The sequence below is a fragment of the Phlebotomus papatasi genome, chromosome 2 (genome assembly GCF_024763615.1).
Source record: "Phlebotomus papatasi isolate M1 chromosome 2, Ppap_2.1, whole genome shotgun sequence".
Lineage (NCBI taxonomy): Eukaryota > Metazoa > Arthropoda > Insecta > Diptera > Psychodidae > Phlebotomus > Phlebotomus papatasi.
The window spans coordinates 2395521-2413017 of record NC_077223.1 but is presented as its reverse complement, the minus strand read 5'-3'; the positions used below and the strand labels follow the sequence as shown (position 1 = coordinate 2413017).

The 17497-nt window shown below is 33.1% G+C and overlaps 2 protein-coding genes across 3 annotated transcripts in view; both read left to right on the top strand.

Annotated features, from left to right (window-relative positions):
• Positions 1-12779, top strand: part of LOC129802155 (uncharacterized) — a 123804-nt gene extending 111025 nt beyond the window's left edge. For both annotated transcript variants that reach the window (XM_055847754.1, XM_055847753.1), the window contains exons 4-5: positions 9172-9287; positions 11861-12779. In XM_055847754.1, coding sequence (XP_055703729.1) covers positions 9172-9287; positions 11861-11974 — 230 coding nt within the window. In that variant the 3' untranslated portion in view covers positions 11975-12779. The remainder of the gene's footprint in view (positions 1-9171; positions 9288-11860) is intronic.
• Positions 12780-12966: 187 nt separating this feature from the next.
• The window catches only part of LOC129802150 (quinone oxidoreductase-like protein 2), a 40308-nt gene continuing 35777 nt past the window's right edge, over positions 12967-17497 (top strand). The window contains exons 1-3 of the mRNA XM_055847747.1: positions 12967-13265; positions 13322-13655; positions 16402-17077. Of these exons, the coding sequence (XP_055703722.1) occupies positions 13089-13265; positions 13322-13655; positions 16402-17075 (1185 nt within the window). The 5' untranslated portion in view covers positions 12967-13088 and the 3' untranslated portion in view covers positions 17076-17077. The remainder of the gene's footprint in view (positions 13266-13321; positions 13656-16401; positions 17078-17497) is intronic.

The window sequence follows — 17497 nt, the reverse complement described above, 5'->3', positions numbered from 1 at the left end:
GTCATTATAAAGCTTGGGACCGCATGCAAAGCATAGGCACTTTCCCTTAATTAAACTAAAAATATTTCATAAAATTGTAAATGTTTATGAATTCCCGCTGGGGACTTATGAAGTGCTCGTTAGTCGTATAACTCACTAAAAAGTTTGCAAAAGTTTGTACTTTCTTCGAAGCATTGTTTGAAGGATGATTATTTTACGAACTTTTTAGTGGGTTATATGATATACAAGCATTTCGTAAGTCGTCAGCAGATATTCACAAACATTTACAAACAATTTTACGAAATATTTGTAAATGTTTAAGAAGTTTGCTTAACATTTCTCTTAAGACAAATAGAAATTACTGACTATATTGTTTAGTTTTGCACCAAATCCAGTTTTCCTAATTTTTTGTTCAATTTAACTGAATTTTAAGGCTAAAAATTTGAGAAGATAAATTGAGAACAGTTGGAACAGGTGCCAGTGCCACTCCCGTCTGGTAACAGCGCCCTCACGCGGAAAATAAAGATGTCAGTGTCAGTGAATTGTCAGCTATTTGTTCACTTGCATCTAAAAGAAGCTTTTGCAGTATTCCAATAATTATTTTTTCTTGAACCCCTGAAAGAACTTTCAAAAGCTTGCAAAGCTTTGTTGCACAACTACAAGAAAAAGCTAATAATCCAAGGTATATAATTTTCAAAACTTTTTGTAAATTAATTATACGGACTTCAATTAATTAATAAATTAATTAATTGAGAGAAAATTGATAAAGCACAAGGCCCAGCGCACAATAACTTTTGTTTGGCAACATGTTTTCTAAATTTCCTATGAGAGAGAGCGAGATGACCAGATCTCTGTTTCATTCACTCTCATTGAAATCTCAAAAAAACATGTTTATAATACAAATGTTATTCTGTCTTGGGCACAAATCGCAGATATTTTAAATACAAAATATTTCATATTTGTTAATTTATTTTCTCTTGGATTTTTCTCAATTTTCTAGTGAATATTTTGGCTCGATTCCTGAAATCAATACTGAATGTTATTAAAATGTAAATTTGGAAAGTTGTATAGAATATAAAGATTTTGTACAGATGTTTCAAGAGATTTTTGATAAGTGTCTACTTTTTATGTGAAATATTGTCTTTTATTATTATTTTATTCAACGGACTTTACAGGATTCAACATAACCTCAAACAGCAATAGTTTATGAATGATTTACTAGATTATTTAATTTAAATTTAGACGATAATTCGACTCACTTAGAAGCAATATATGGCAATAATTTTAAAAATGTAGAAACTTTTGTTTAACAAAAAAAATGAATTTTCTATAAACTTTGAGGTTATGTGTGCTACAGTTTGGAAATTTCCTGAAAATCCCCCTTCTTGCATAAGTTTTACCTGTCATTTTCAGTTCCACTTAGCCGAATACCAGAGATTCCAGCGTATATATATAAATGCTTTAATTATTAAAATATTTATTGTTGCTCTTACTGATCTATAGTAACCTAATATAAAGAAAAATGCGAAATAATAAAAAATGTACCATTATCCTTTTTTTATTCCCTTTATTTCTATTCTTTTTTTTTGTAATTTAAATAATTTTTTGCAATTTTATACTTTGAAATGTAGTCTTTCTTCAACAAGAAAGTTTTAAAAATAGGATTCTTGGAAATATTTCACAAATTTTGTGTTTGGAAATTTATACATAATTAAAGAGAAAAATAGAGCAGACAATAGCCGAATTTTTATTTATTTTTCATTGTGTTCCAATTTAGAGTTTTTTTTTTTTAATTTATTAAATTATTTACGAAACTTCGTTTCTATGCATACGTTATTCCAGGGGGGTGACATTAGCTCTGAAAAATGCGACCGATTTTAGTGCATTTTTTCCCTGTTTTCGTACACATTTCACGAGATATCTCCAAAACTACGTAGGTTGCTAATTTGGGATTTTCGGTCGCCTATTCAATATTAAATTGGCTTTTATTTTGCATTTATATTTTTTGCTAATTTATTTTACACTGACGGAAAACAGCTAATAAATCCAAAAGTTTTTTCGGCGCGCTAGAAACATATGGGAAATATCGGAAATGTCATGCCCCTGCGTTTTTCCGTTATGCATACGTTTTTCCGTTTCTGATTCCGAATCCTTACCCTCCAAGGAGTCGTGTTTTGGTAGAATTTTGGAAATCTTAAGTTCCGAGTTTTTTGACGTCACGCTTTTTGTCCGTCTGTGCCTCTGTATGTCCGCCCATTACCACGTCAAGAAATTACCTAGGCGGATGTGTTGTCCGCCTAATAACGGTTTTTCAAGGTTAAAGGTTAAAAAGGCTCTAGAGAGCATATTTCTCAGTCGAATGGGTCATGTCTGAACTCGTTGGAAAGATCTTGGAATTTCTGATAAAACTGAACCGGTTCCAATCGGTTCTGAACCGATTCATAACCGATAACTGTTTTTTATCGGAAATTTCATTATATTACTTCCAAATTATTTTGGTCCTGAAAATTATATGAAAAATTATAGAGATTGGTCCGATAGGTCAGTAGGGTAAAGTGAAACAAGTTGGATAGGGAGTTTTTTTTTTGATAAATACAGTACTAATTTTTTTTAAGCACAAGGAACCAAATTATAAAAATAAAGCATTAAAAATATACAAATAAAAATGAAGTATTAAATTTATCAAGAAAAAAGCCCTGTCCAACTTGTACCATTGACTGTCCAACTTGTACCACTTTACCCTAAATTAAGAATGCACTTTAGGGAGAACAAATCAAATGAGCAGAATATTCTATTTGGATAATTCAAGATATAAACTTTCCCATTTCCGAGAATATTTCACTAATTCTCACCAAATTTATTAAAATTCTGATTGATATATTGAAATGTGAAGTTATAAACACCAAAAAAAATGTTCGTCACGGTCATAACCATAAATTTTGTATCACATCCCAAGATTTCGGCACTTAAAAATATCTCTGGTTATCACAACAGTGAAGTTCGATTTGCATATAAATCGAGAAAGTTGATAAAGACCCTGAGGGATACTTGGAAGTTTTTACCACAGAAAAATTACCCTAGGTTATGTTATATTGAGGTTATCTATAAAAAAAACGTTCCATGGCATAATTTTAGAAATTTTGTGAATAAACAAAGGAAATAAATGCCGTGTTCTATTGTAAATTTATGAAAATTCAACCTCCAGAATGGTCTACAAAGACGATTGGACTGGTGACAATTCAATGAAATGGCTTGGAAATCGTTTTGGATATCTTCCAAGGAGGTGTGGGTATCCCCTGGGGAAAATATTCCCTTTTTACCCATTCACACAAATCGCAATGTAATTGTTTGTAACCCAGGGAAATCTCGATGGGAACTAAAGAAAATCCATAGAGAGAAAATGCCTGGGGATGTGATCAGAATAATTGATAGGGATTTGGGTGATATGACTACTAATTATTGAGGATTTCAAGTGCATGAGACATTTTCCCAATGCCTGGGAAAATTTGTCTGTGGGAGTCACTTTGAATTTTCCACCCGGCGCGCATCGATCCACCCCCCTCGCGCTTCTCTGTGAGTTCAAGGTGGCTGGAGTCCATTGACGTCACTGGGAAAGGTATCGATTTGCCCAGAAGAGAATATAGCAGGAAGGCCAGTCTGAGTTACATTTCTCACCATCATACAGCCCAAGCCCACAAAAGCCAGTCTAATGCAAAATTCTTGTAAGACCACATTTAAACGGCACATTAGGAGTTAGCCCCACCGGAAAAGATTCCGTGTTTTGCTTTTAGTTGGAAAATCAAGTTTTCCAATTCTAAAATTTTACCCCGGAGTAAAAGGCTTCCCGAAATTCAGCACATGAAAAATTGGTCTATCCTGGAATAATATTTAATTAGTTAAATTAATTTTGCATCTCAATGTGAATAATTTAAAGCCCTGGCTGAATGTCCAATATAGCCAGAATTCTTTCCAGCGGAGATAAATTCTAGCCATTCTGTCCAATGGGTCGTATGAACTATCCTCTGCAAATGAGATAAATCTGCTCTCCCAGGCTCATCCACCCCTTATGAATAACTTAGAGAGAATGGATTTCGGGAGTGTTCCTTTAATCAGGGCGACAGACAAAAAAGCGTCCTTTTCATCCGCCCAAATGAATAGGCAAAAAAAGGATCGTCCCAGAAATTGTTTCCAAATAAATAGTGAAAAAAAAGCAAAAAAAAACCATCTTAATAGCAAACAGGATGAAAAGAATCCTGAAAATGTATTAATTGAATTTGGAGTTGCCAGCTTCATAGATTGAAGACCATCTCAAAATTTTAGCAAACTTTTTAATGAGCAATAAATGTTTATTTCAATTTCCACCACTTAAAAAACCTACAATTTTAATTAAAATATAATTTGAAATTGTTGGCAAAAGTGCAATATTTAAATATGATTCCATGGGAAAAGAGTTTTATTTGAAGCTAAGAGATGAGATCCGAAGTGGCATGTTTATAAAAAAACTAATATGAATAATAAAAATTGGTAAAATAAAAATTTGAAAATTCTATGAAATATGGATTGCAATCTAAATAATTTTATCTTTCTCTTTTTGATGAGTACTGGCGTCTACATAGTAGTAGAAATTTCTTTAAAAAATGCCTTTTTAAAGGAAATTTCCCCTATCCTTATAGGCAGAAACGTCAGAATTTTTTAAAAAAAGGCATTTAAAAAAAAAATTACTAGTGTGTAGACGCCTGGCGTCTATATTAAATACTATTATAGTAACCTAACCTAAAAAATTAAATTATAATATAATATAATATAATACAATATAATATAATATAATATAATATAATATAATAAAAATAATTAAATACAATAAACTATTAAATATAAGAATAATATAATAAAATGAATAAATATACCCAACTATAGGGTTCAACTGTAATAAAAATAAACTCAAAGAATCCAGGAACTTAAAGGTAGACTTAAAAAAAAAATTTAAACTGAGTTGTTTGTTTTTAGAATCCGAAGGCATAGGGGCACAGGTTTATCTCTCGCTTTCTTTATTTTGAAGAAAAAACTTTGCCAATCATTTTATTTTAATTTAGTTATCGGACGGATTTATTTTGGATTTGGATGTTCCGATGTTAGACAGAGGTAACTTCTTTTTCCCAAATGAAAGAACTCAAATTTCCTCTAAAGCTTTCGATCTAACTGACCTTCACTGAATGATCTATTAATATTAAAATGACCTGTACCAAGGGTCGAAAGATTTGGAGAAAATTTGAGTTCTTTCATTTGGGAAAAAGATGCTGCCTCTGATGAAGACCCGGAAGATCTGAATTCAAAATACTTTAAATAATAACCTAAATTGTTCCCCAATACTTCACAATTGATCCAAACCGAATTAAATTGAGACAATTGAAAACTTTATCAAAAAAAACTCGTCTAGAAATAATAAAATTGAATATACAGTGCTGTTTCTCTATATGCACAGTTTGGGTACTTTTTTTTTGACAGTTCTCTCTCTGAATATGCACAACTTTTTTTGAAATTTCCAACGGTTTTTTCTTTCTTTTAAAAAATTATCATTTTTTATTGTTCTAGAATTTCCCGTGTTATTTTAAATATAATATGAGACAGAAAAAATAAAATTAAGAAAATTAATTGTGATTTTTTTACTTACCATTTTAGATTTTTTTACTTACCATTTTAGATTTTTTTACTTACCATTTTAGATTTTTTACTTACCAAATTCGACTTTTTTATTTACCATTTTTGATTATTTTACTTACCAATTTTGAATTTTTACTTACCAATTTTGATGTTTTACTTATCAGTTTTGATATTATACTTAACAAACTTTCAATTTTACTTACCATTCACAACATTTTACTTACCAAACTCAATCTTTTACTTACCAAAATTGATTTTTTTACTTACCAATTTTGCTATTTTACTTACCAAGTGAATATTTTACTTACCGTTTTTACCAAAATACTTATCAATTTTGTTTTAGCCTTTTTTAAATAATACAAGTAGAATAAATAAAATTATTTTAATTTTAATACAATTTAAATAAAAATATTTTAAATATTTAATTTCTTTAAATATTTTAATTAGTTAATGATTTTATTGAAATTAATGAATATTATAAGACTTTTTGTTAATACTTCTCACATCTTTAAATTAATCCCAAATATGTGGATTAAATATTTAATGCGAATTAATATTTTACGAGCTGCTGAATAATTTATAGAACAATCACATTTTTTGGTAGGGTAAGTGTGCCAAATTTCGGCATAGTTGCATGCAAGCGACAAAGTCTCACTTTGAAATGTAATATTTTTAATAAAGATTGAATATTTTTGTTACTCTTTTATAAGTAATGTTGCTTGGAGCCTTGCAGACAATTTATCATCTTTATTTTCTCTAAAATCATTCTTAATACATTTTAAAATGAATAAAAATGAAGACATAGCATTGGTGCCCTATTTCGGCCACCTTCATTCTCATAGTTCCTTGCCCTTCCAGAATTTTTTAAATATCTTTTTCAGATCATCTTGTTCGTCGAAGCGACATTTTTTGTTATTTTTTTGTATTGTACAATCTCAAGAGTATCCAAAAACTGAAAATTCATGGAAATTCGAGGAACAAAAAATATGGCCGAAATTGTAAGCTGACCGGAATTTGGCACACTTACCCTATATGTTTTGATTTAAAAGGAGTGAAATATTAAATTGAAATCCTATAATATCCTGTCCATTTATTTTTCCCTTTGCTTAAATTCAGTGTTTTTGTTTGAAGCGCAAAATTCGGTAGATTAATAAATACGTTTGTGGATTATTGCTATTATTTCCAATTATGTTTGTCTTTTATTATGAAAAGGATAATGAATAATTATGGCAGCACAATTTGATCCTACTAAAACAATTTAAAATTTATTCGTAAAGATTAATATTTAATGGAATTTTATTTTTAAAATATTAATGGACATTAATATTTGAGGAAATATTTAAATGATTGATGTATTCCGATAAATCTTCCGGATTTTAATTTTAAAGTGTCAGTTATACTTTCTGACAAGGTTCTCAAAGTCGTTTAGTTACCCGAATGAGCTTGACAACCTAAACAAGAAACTAAAGAAGAAGAAGAAAACTCAAACAACACTAATTCATAAATAAATTAACCCATTCAGTCAATGTACCAGAAATACTTGAGATAGAATGTTCATATTTTGGGATTAGTTTCCTACAGGTTAATAGATGATTTTTTTGAAAAGAAAAAAAATTTATCCATTATGGGGGCGCGGGGAGCCGCCCTCAAACACACGTCTTAACGATCACTGAATTTAAATTCTGTACATTAATTTATTACAAACTCTATTGATTTAGATAGAGTAACTATCCAAGAAAACAAATTGGCAACTAGAATTCAAATCAGGAAAGAGGATGAAGATCAATTTTAACAATTTCGACGGGATATCGCATTTTCCGTCCGAGCAAAAATTTTGCATGACTTCACGTGAAGCGAGAAAAGAATAACAAAATGTATTCCCATCTCTGTCGGGCTATTTTTTTCAAGTAATTGAAGGACTAAAGTAACTAAAAATCCATTTCCGACAGAAACTCGAATATCAATTGCCCTGGAATAAATCATCTAAAATCACTCAATTTGCGTATGATGTATAATACCATGGTAAGGAATGGGTTAAATTATAATAAAGAAATGAAACATTTCTATCCATTTTATTTATTTATTTTTTTTATCATGAAATTTGAAATAGAAATTGTTGTTAAATAAACAAAAAAAAAACATTTTGCGGGAAAATTGCGAGGTGACAATATTCATCAATCACAGAATTTGTTTGCAAAACTTTTCCCATTTTGTGCCGTAATAAAATGCATTAATGCATAAATTGATAGAACTTGTACAAATATTTATATTCTACAATTTATTAAATGAAATGTAGAAAATGGAATAGGAGAAAATAGGGTAGTTTAGGCAGCTAAAATTGTTTTTTTTTCAAAACTAATTTTTCAAGTCTTTGTAAATGCTATTAAAACTAATTAAGTTCAGCTCGTTTTGTTTATTGTTTTTTTTTTTGGTTTTTTTTCATTTTATGTTTTTGAAAATAACACGTGCTAGAAACTGTCTCACCTTCCTCTACGATTAATAAGATTTCCCCGAGAAAAGGGGGTCAAGTATGAAAAGCTGTCATCTGTAGGGGAATGTTGGCATGGTTTGCATAGAGTGAACCTTCAAACAACGCAAATTTTCTCTTTGTTTACAAAAGCTAGTTCGTCATTTCTTAGCCATAAGATAGATAATTATTAAGCTCATGAATCGGGATGAGAAATGGTAAGTCAGCTCTTTCCAAGCAAAGAGAAAATTTACATCGTTTGAAGGTTCACTCTGTTTGAACCATGCCTACATTCCCCTATAAGCATTTCGTTACTGAATTACGAATTAAAGGTAAATTTAACGTAACCTTCACGTCATTAATTCTGATAACATAAAGCTTACCCTATCCTTACGTTAATTTGTACAAAATGCATATGGAGACCTTTCATGATTAATATTTCTTGATATTTTAACTGCTTTTCTTTTCTACTTTTCGTGCTTTCTCTCGACCATTTAGTTATTCTCTATAAAAGTTTTTTGAGGAAAACAAAAAATTCGGAAATGAAGTCATATAAAGCTCTCTCCAATGTTTTATTGCAGTTTTGTCGTCCGCTTTCCGCCCTTTCGGTTCCCACTTCTGAATTTGTCATCCGAAATGGGTCATAAAAAATCATTGCAGGACATATGAATTCTCATGAATATTGAATTTTTTGGACACGCTCTATACCCCAGTGACTAAAACCATGAGTACGTTATAGTCCAAACGACACGTGGCAATTACATTTGGAATGTGCGACACGGGGCTTCTGATGGAGGTTGATGGGGTTAAAAGTTGTACCCTGCTGCTGAAATGTTGAAAGATGTTTCAGTGATGATGAGTTATTTGCCCAACATTTTCACAGGGGGGAAAATTTGTGACATTTTCCCGGGCTTTTTTGGTCCGGATGTCAGTATGGGGGAAACATTGTAATGCTCTTCATGTTTTTTGCACAATTTACAGCTCCCCTTTGCTAAATGTATCTCATATAGTGTTTATTGCAAAATTAATATTAATTAAGTCAAATATTTTGTTACTTTTTGCAGAACTCTGTGAGGCAGCAACGAGGATTCAGGCTACTTTTAGAGGTCACTTGGCGCGCAAATTGGCCACAGGTGCTGAATTGAAGGATGATGCTGAACTCCAAGAGATCACTAAGAAGGTAGTTCGATTAAGCGTATTATTTTTGCAATTTGTCATACAAAAATGGCCATAACTCTGCTGCCACTGAATCAAATTTAATAATCTTAAGTGCAAATGAAAGGTCTTGAAACCATTAAAAAACTTTCAAAACAATTAAGGGTAGACTGGGACAGAATTTCAGGGGTAGAATTAGACAGTGGTGACAGTGAAGTGTTATAATTTTCTTCAGAAAGAATATTGAGCAAACAACTTATCTACTCAAAGTAATTAATTCAAACATGGTTTTCATAAATTATGGGCAAATAAAACTTTCATATGCTGGTTAAACCTGCCCCGATCTCCCCTACGTTCTTAAAACTAACAATGGGGCCATTTTAGGAATGAAATGCCACATTTGCGTCAATTGTTTCTAATTGTTCTAACTGGATTTCTACATTTCCAAGATAATTACTTTATTAATTATTTTCAAAATAGATCCGCGGAATAAATCAGAAAAGCATAATCAACGAAATCTAATTTCGCACTTGCAAATTTGATTTTTATACTTTGGAACATCTTTTGTATCAGGAAAATTTCATCAAGTCAAAATTCACATCCCTTTCTTTCTTAAAAATTTTACATATATCTATCCTACTCTTTTGCACTCTTCTTCTTCTTCTTTTGAACATCACACCAAATTAAATTTAGTTCAGTCAGATTTTGAGTCCGAAATAGGGAGATAAGCTTATGCAAATCTTTTGAGAAAGAAATGGATGCGAATTTTGATTTCATGAAATTTTATCGATCTCCAAGGTGTGCTGAAAGCATTATGAGCATTTTAATGGCTCCGAATGCTTTTTATATCAAGAAACGTTTATAAAAACACAATTCGTATTCTTCTTCTTCTTCTTCTTCTATTTTATGTAAGGCTGTCGGACTCACTCGGGTCCATATAGCCAACAATTCGTATTCGTTTTTTATCAATGAATATGTCTATCCAAATCTTTGGCGCTCAAAATTGGATTGAAGTTAAATTAAAATTTTTGTGACGTTCAAAAAAAGAAGAAGAGTGGGAGAGGCGTATGGGGCGTATACGTGACAAAACATTTGGGAAAGAAAGGGTTGTTAATTTTGGCTTAATGGAATTTCCTGATTTAAAAAATGTGCCAAAGATATTATTTTTCATTCTCGAAAGTTTAAGCGAATAACAGGGATAACATTTCATTAAAAATGTGATATTTTTCAGTAATAATGAAATGAGACGCTCAGATCAGAAGTGGCCTCCTTTGTATGCATTTCCCTATTAAAACAGTACACTTCTGCTCTGAGCGTCATTGACTGGTCGAGTCATTGAGAATTTAAGAAGGGGGCGTGGCTTAAATTTTCAGAGGCAAATGCCTAACACAGGGCTATTAATCAAGTCTTTAGGATATTGTATCACATAGCAATCAAACAATAGGGTAAATTAAGCTAATTCAAAACCTGCTCCAAATGGAAACGTCACTGTTTTCATGATAAATACAGTACTAAATTGCTATATTTATATATTTTCTATACCTCAGTTTCATTATTTAGTTAATTTTGCTCCAAATAAATCGAAATTCATTCATATTCACAAATTTTAATTTGCTAATTTCTCAGAAAAATTAAAAGTGTACCCTTTCACCATTGAATTTTTCATAGATCGACTATATTTTCATATCATTTTATGTTATATTTCTGACTAATTTTAGTTCAATTAAGTGCTAATCTTTATTGTTAACGGTACGTGAAGTTTTCAAATGAAATATTTATCTATTTCGTGAACAAAAAGGGTTTTTCTGAAGTGTCTGCAAATGCTTCAAAAGGAAACCCCGGAAATATGATTTTTTTGGAGAGATTTTCTTATTGTTTTAGATGGAAAAGGAGAAAAGACCAGAAATAAGAACAAATCCTACACTCAAGAGCAACTCAACAAGGTTTTGGAAGCCTTTCATCGCGGTTTCACTTACACTGTTTGTCTCCAATTAGAAACTTTTCCTTGTCTCCATTTGGATTAATTTGTTTCCAATAGCAGCATTTTACGCTGGCGTATTTTTCTTGTATCTAAGAAGTTTTCAAATTATATCTAAAGAATTTTCACTAAACAGTTACATTCTAGAAGAGTCAAGGAGCAAATTTATGTAATTCTCTTCAGAAAAAATATGAACTTAATGCGTTGAATCTTCTGTCAAAGTTAAAGCTTCTGGAAATGGTTTTGAATTGGGACATTTACCCTAATAAATTAACTCTTTCGTCTCTTTTGGGACTCTGAGTACCCAAAAAGCAGCATATGAATATTCAATGAAAAACCGTGTTTTTTTAGAACTGAGAAAAATTCAATTCCAAATGTCCAAATGTAAGGTATTTTTTGTAGGACCTCAATTAATTCCTGAGCTTAGATATTTTTGATTAAAAAATTGTGAAATTGACTTGCAGCATATGCTGCGGTCCGGAAAGAGTTAAAGAAAAGAACTTGTTTTTTTGGGTAAAGATCTTCAAGTGGGCGTGGCCTAAAATTTCTGACAGGGCTTTGTAGAGGTCCTGTAAAAAATTTTGATAAAAATTATTCTAAAATTATGATTTTTCATGCAGGTGGCCGAAGAGTTGGACATCGATTTGAGTGATCCGGAATTGAATAAAGCAGCTACGAAAATCCAGGCATCCTTCCGTGGTCACAAGGCACGCAAAACCGATGGCAAGGATTAAATTAGTGATTCTCTCATCTACAACCAAACAATTATACGTACTTCGAGAGAAGGAATAATTTAAATAAAAAGAAAAGTGAAGAATATACCTTTAAAAAAAAATTAGCAGACAGTTTTAAAATTGAATTAAAAAAAACATTGCAGAAATGCAAAATGTGGAAAAATGACTAGAATTGGCGCAAAAATTTTACCAAAAAAAATAAAGAAATGATGTTTCTGGATAAGAGACAAGTAGATTTACATGTGTATAAATTTCTCTTTCTCTTCAAAGAACCAGTCAATTTGCCTTTTTGTAATTTGGATGGAAGATATAAATGTGAAAAGAAAATTTTAATATTTTTTTTCTGATGGGCAAATAAACATTTATTAGAATATTTCTGTTAGTCATTGAATCATCACAGAAATAAGTAAAAAAAAAAAGAAGCAGGTAAATACATCCATTTGTTCATCTATCCCCCGCCCCCCTGCAAAATTAATAAAGAAAAAGTTCTATCCTGTGGATTTTCACAAAAAAAAATTAAAAAAAAGTTTTCTTAAACTATTTTTACCAGATAAAAAAACCAAAATGGGATTTTTCTAGAGGAACCTTTTAAAATGGATAGAAAACAAGAATCTTTAACACAATGTATCCCCAAATGCCCCATATATATAGAATGTAAAATTGAGTGCTTAATTGAGAATTATTTTAGGCTAATTAGAATAATTTTACACGCAATAGAAAACTCTTTGGTTTCTCGCTTGCGAATACTATTATGGAAGTTTTTCCCCTATAAATGATTGAAAATAAATTCTTGCCATAGAAGAAATTGTGAAGTTTGATTTAGTGTAGAGCATTGACCCCATAGGACACATAAAAACTTTATATTTGGGGATAAAATTGAAGAAAATCTGAAAATTTTCCTTTGGAACTCCTGCTCTGAACATCCTAACCTTTTCTTTTTTCCCGCCAAAATCGAATAGGCCTTTTCTCTTTCACGGCTGCCAGCGCCACCGCGTCAAAGGCTGTGTCAGTGAATTGTGTCTAGTGTTCGTTGTTTATCTTTTTTCTGCCACAATTTCCCTGAAAAATCACGCAAAATTCCCAAAAGAAAAGCAACTGATCATCCCTACTGACCATGTTTAGTGTCAGGAAGTTCTTTTCACCAACAATCGCCGGTGCAATCCGTCAAATTGCAAAGAACACCCAAAATGTGAGGTTAAGTTCGACATACCGGGCAGCGATTCTCACGGAATTCAATAAAATTCCCAAGATTGAGAGGATAAAAGTGCAGCAGAACCTCTTCCCAGGACAGGTAGAATCCCCATGAACCTTTTTCAATCCACCCCACTGAAATTTTCCTTCATCCAGGTCAAAGTTGGCGTGCATTTTTGCAGTCTCAACTACACTGACGTCCGGATCATGGAAGGAAGCCAAGATGTGGAGCTTCCTCTGGTGCCGGGATGTGAATTTTCGGGGGAAGTTGTAGCTGTAGATCCGGACAATCGTTTAGATTTCCGCGTGGGGGACAGGGTAGTGGCCCTAAGGGGGCATTTAACGAGTGGGGGAGGGCTTGCAAGTGAAGTGATTTTGAGTGAATTTGATTGTTTCCAATTGAGTGATATTTCCCTGAAGGATGCAGCTATTCTTCCTTACGGACATGGAACAGCCATGTTGGCCTTCTCCAAGTACTGCCCACTCAATGGTAAGTCCAGTTTTTATTAAAATTTTGGATATTCTGCCAGGGGCGTAGCCAGGGCTTCAGGGAGAGGAGTCACTCTAAAGATTCTTGCGCTCTTGTTAAATTTACGACAACTTAAGAAAAATTGGCAAGTGTTCTAAAAGAAAACAATAAATTAACTCTTTCCGGACCACAACATATCCAGCGAACGAATTTCAGTAAAACTCACTTTCTTGTAACTCTTAGTGGTCAAATATGATACTTTTACAGAGAAAGATTTTTTTCCGCCTCTGGGAAATTGGAAAACTCGTGGGTACTCTCGTCCCCAAAAGAACGAAAAGGAGACAAACTTTAATGTTCCAAATGCCAATATTATCAATTTTGTGAATTATTTTTGCGTGTCTAACGACTCCTTTACAAAGTTGATCACTAAAACGAGAAGAATTATTGACCAGTATCTTGTGGGATGTCCAGAAAGTGGTCAAGAAGACACCAAATTCCTGCTTCCCTGTAGCCGATCGACCGCAAAGTTTCACAGTAACAGAAAATTCCCTGGAATTTGTCTTCTATTTTTCCGCGAGAGTTTCCGTGGAAATAAACGCTAATATTCCGCTTGGAATTCTGCGGAGTTATCAGCTTTTTTTCGCGTGGATTTCCTGGAAAAAAAGTCTGAGGAATTTTCTTGCAACATAGAGAGCATTCCCTGAAAATTGATTCAAGATTTCCTTCGAATATTCCGAGTATATTTTCTGATATCTTTCCGACCAAGACTCCATGGAAGTAAACGCGAAAATTCTGCAATTATTTTTCGCCATAACGCTATAATTCTTGCGAGCTAGACATACTCAAATGAACGATATGGTAGCAATATTTTCAATTCAAAAGTAGAACAATTGAGTGTTCGTCTGATAGATGAATACTCTCCAAGTTCTAAGCTGCCAATTGGCACTGATCGTCCATATTTGTGGATGTTTTTTTTCTGGAAATTCTCTATGAAAGTTCCACGAAATTTTTAATCAATTTTTGGAATTATTTTGAAGAAAAATATATATTTAAAAAATCCACTGGAAAAGTCGTGGAATTCCGTAATATTAAACCACGAAAGCCGCTAAGGCCGTTGCATGGAAATTTCCACGGAGAATTTCGTGGAAATAAAGAGGATTTTCCGAATTTTTAAAAGGCTGATTGCCGATTATATGCTAATAATCCATAGGAAATGTCGTGGAAATATTCGTCAGAGAAAAGTCCATGGAAACTCGCGGACATTTCTTATTAGACGGTCCTATACGAAGTTCCGCAAACGTCCATGGAACGCTAGGAAGAAATTTAGCGTCAAATTCCATCTCGGAAGCTTACGCGGATTTTGAGCGGTAAAATCAGCGATCACGGCAGAAAAGGCTGCTGGAAATCCAATGGAATCGCCGCGGCCGTTGGCTATAGGGTTGCCAACAGATATGTCAAAATATTTCACACAAAAACACTTTAAAACACATTTCTTTCAACACGATGTTATTGTAGACACATTAAGCTTTCTCAAAAGCATAAAAGACACTTCCTGGACAATCAGAATTCACCAAAATCAGGAAGAATAGGAAAAACTTCCTCGAAAGCAATCTCCCTCGCTGCCAAATGTCAAAATTATCGGCCATATTGGCAAAAATGTCGTTCCCGCTTGGAATTTTGTTACAAGGTTGGTGTCAAAAAGTACAGTAGAGTCTCCTAAATTCGAACGCTCGGGGGGTATTTTTGACATTTCTCACCTCCCAAATTCGAACGATTTTTTCAAAACTAACGAAATTTGTGTGAGATTGAATTGTACTTTGAATCAAATTCCCGTACTTTCTCACAAGTTTCAGTGGTAACATACTTCCTTTTCATTTTACACGACCATAATGTATGTAAACATTCAGGAAGAAGCACATAAATATGATTTTCATTCACCAAGAATACGAACTTTTTAACATAACCTCACAATTGACATTTTGAATCCAGACGGCGTTCGAATTTGAGAGATTCAGATTTGAGAGACTCTACTGTAAATGGCTGGCATTGGCGGGATAACCTTACATTTGACCTCTAGATTTTTGGGGACGAGAATACCCATAAAGTTTGAACAAGTTTTTTGAAAATTTAAGAAAAAATTGTTTTTCGAATTTATGTAATCTGTAATTGTTAGTTATCATACTTATTGACCCCAAGAGGTTTTTCCTTATTCTGGTCTAGAAATATCAAAAAAAAAGTCACAATATCTGCAAGGAAGCAGAAAATCGAAAATTCACGATTTTTGGCCAAAAATATCTAAGCTCAGGAGTTAATTAGGATCCTGCAAAAAATATCCTAGATTTGGACATCCTTATAGTTTATAATTACCCACAAGAATCGGATTTTTATCGATTTTAGATAGTCTAAAAAAAATGTTGTTTCCATGGGTACCCAGAGTCCCAAAGGAGACGAAAAAGTTAAAAGACCACGCCAACAAGTTTTCAGTTAAGAAAAGAAACTTAAATAAGTTTGACAGCTTTGACATTTTAGTTATTGTGATGTTTATTTAAATTAAAAGACCGTTATTTGAGAGCATGAATGAACTTTTGAGGTTCTTAAAAATTTAATGCTTGAAGATTTATCTTAGAATTTGGGAGTTAATGAGTTAATCTATTAACGTAATTGAAAAGGAATTAGGCTACTGTTCCCCTGCCCTTTTCACATGGCTACGCCCGTGGCATCCTGGATATTTTCGGATGTTTGAGGGAATTGTGTTTTCTGTTTCAAGAAAACGACACTGTGATTGTGATTGCGGGCCCAGGGGGCCTGGGATTGGGGGCCATTGAGGTGGCGTCAAGTGTCTATCGTGCCAAAGTCATTGCTATCTGTGACACTGAAGACAGTAGCATTCTCATCCGCGATGAAGGGGCTTTCCAAACCATCTGCATGTCCGAGGGGTACCCCAAAGTGTACAGATTCCTCAAAAATGCCCTCGGCGAGAACCGTGTGAGGTGCATTTATGACGCAGTTGGAGGGGAAGCCCTCCATCTATTGCAAGATTTTCTTGATACCGAAAATGGATCGATCTTGACAGTTTATCCACTTTTTGACCGGGAAGCATTTAAAAATTCTTCCCCGGATTTCAAAGTGAAAGACAAAGATCGTGTCGATCGGACTGAACTCGCCAAATTGCCTCCGATACACGAAAGAGTCCAACATATTGATCTGTACAACTATCAGTATCAAGATCGAAACTTTTTCCGGGAAATAATTGAGGAAACACTCTCTCTCTATGGAGAGGACCTCATTAGTGCTCACGTGAGCAAGGTCTTCAGTCTGGAAGACCTCGAAGATGCTGTGGAGTTCATTAAGAAGAAAAAATGCACGGGAAAGGTTCTCATTGAGGTCAAAGAAGACGATACTGATGAATCTGACAACGAAGACAAACGAAAGAAGGATTAGAGGTAAGTCCTCTATTCCCCAATTTCCCAATAATTTTATGCTTTTTGCAAGAAACACCCAAGAGATTGTAGAGATAAGAAAATTTGTGTGAGTGACTTGGTGAGAGAAAATTGTGGGTCACTTTTTTATTGGCGGCCATTGCGTCATGTCGGAAGTTCCATTTCAAAAATGCACTCCCATTGAGTTGCATGATTTTACCATTAAAATCGAGAACAGTGAGAAATTATCTGATAATCTTTAAGATTAAGGGGCAGTTTGCGCAGTTGGATATATTTGTTGGTAAAGTTATACGGTAGGTTTCTAAATAATCTTACAAATTTGCCTAATAATTAATAGGTTTAAATCCTTTAATTCGAATTCTGTTTTTCGAAGATCGTTTTCGAAGTTTGATATTGAAAGAATCATAGTTTTGTCAGGAAAGT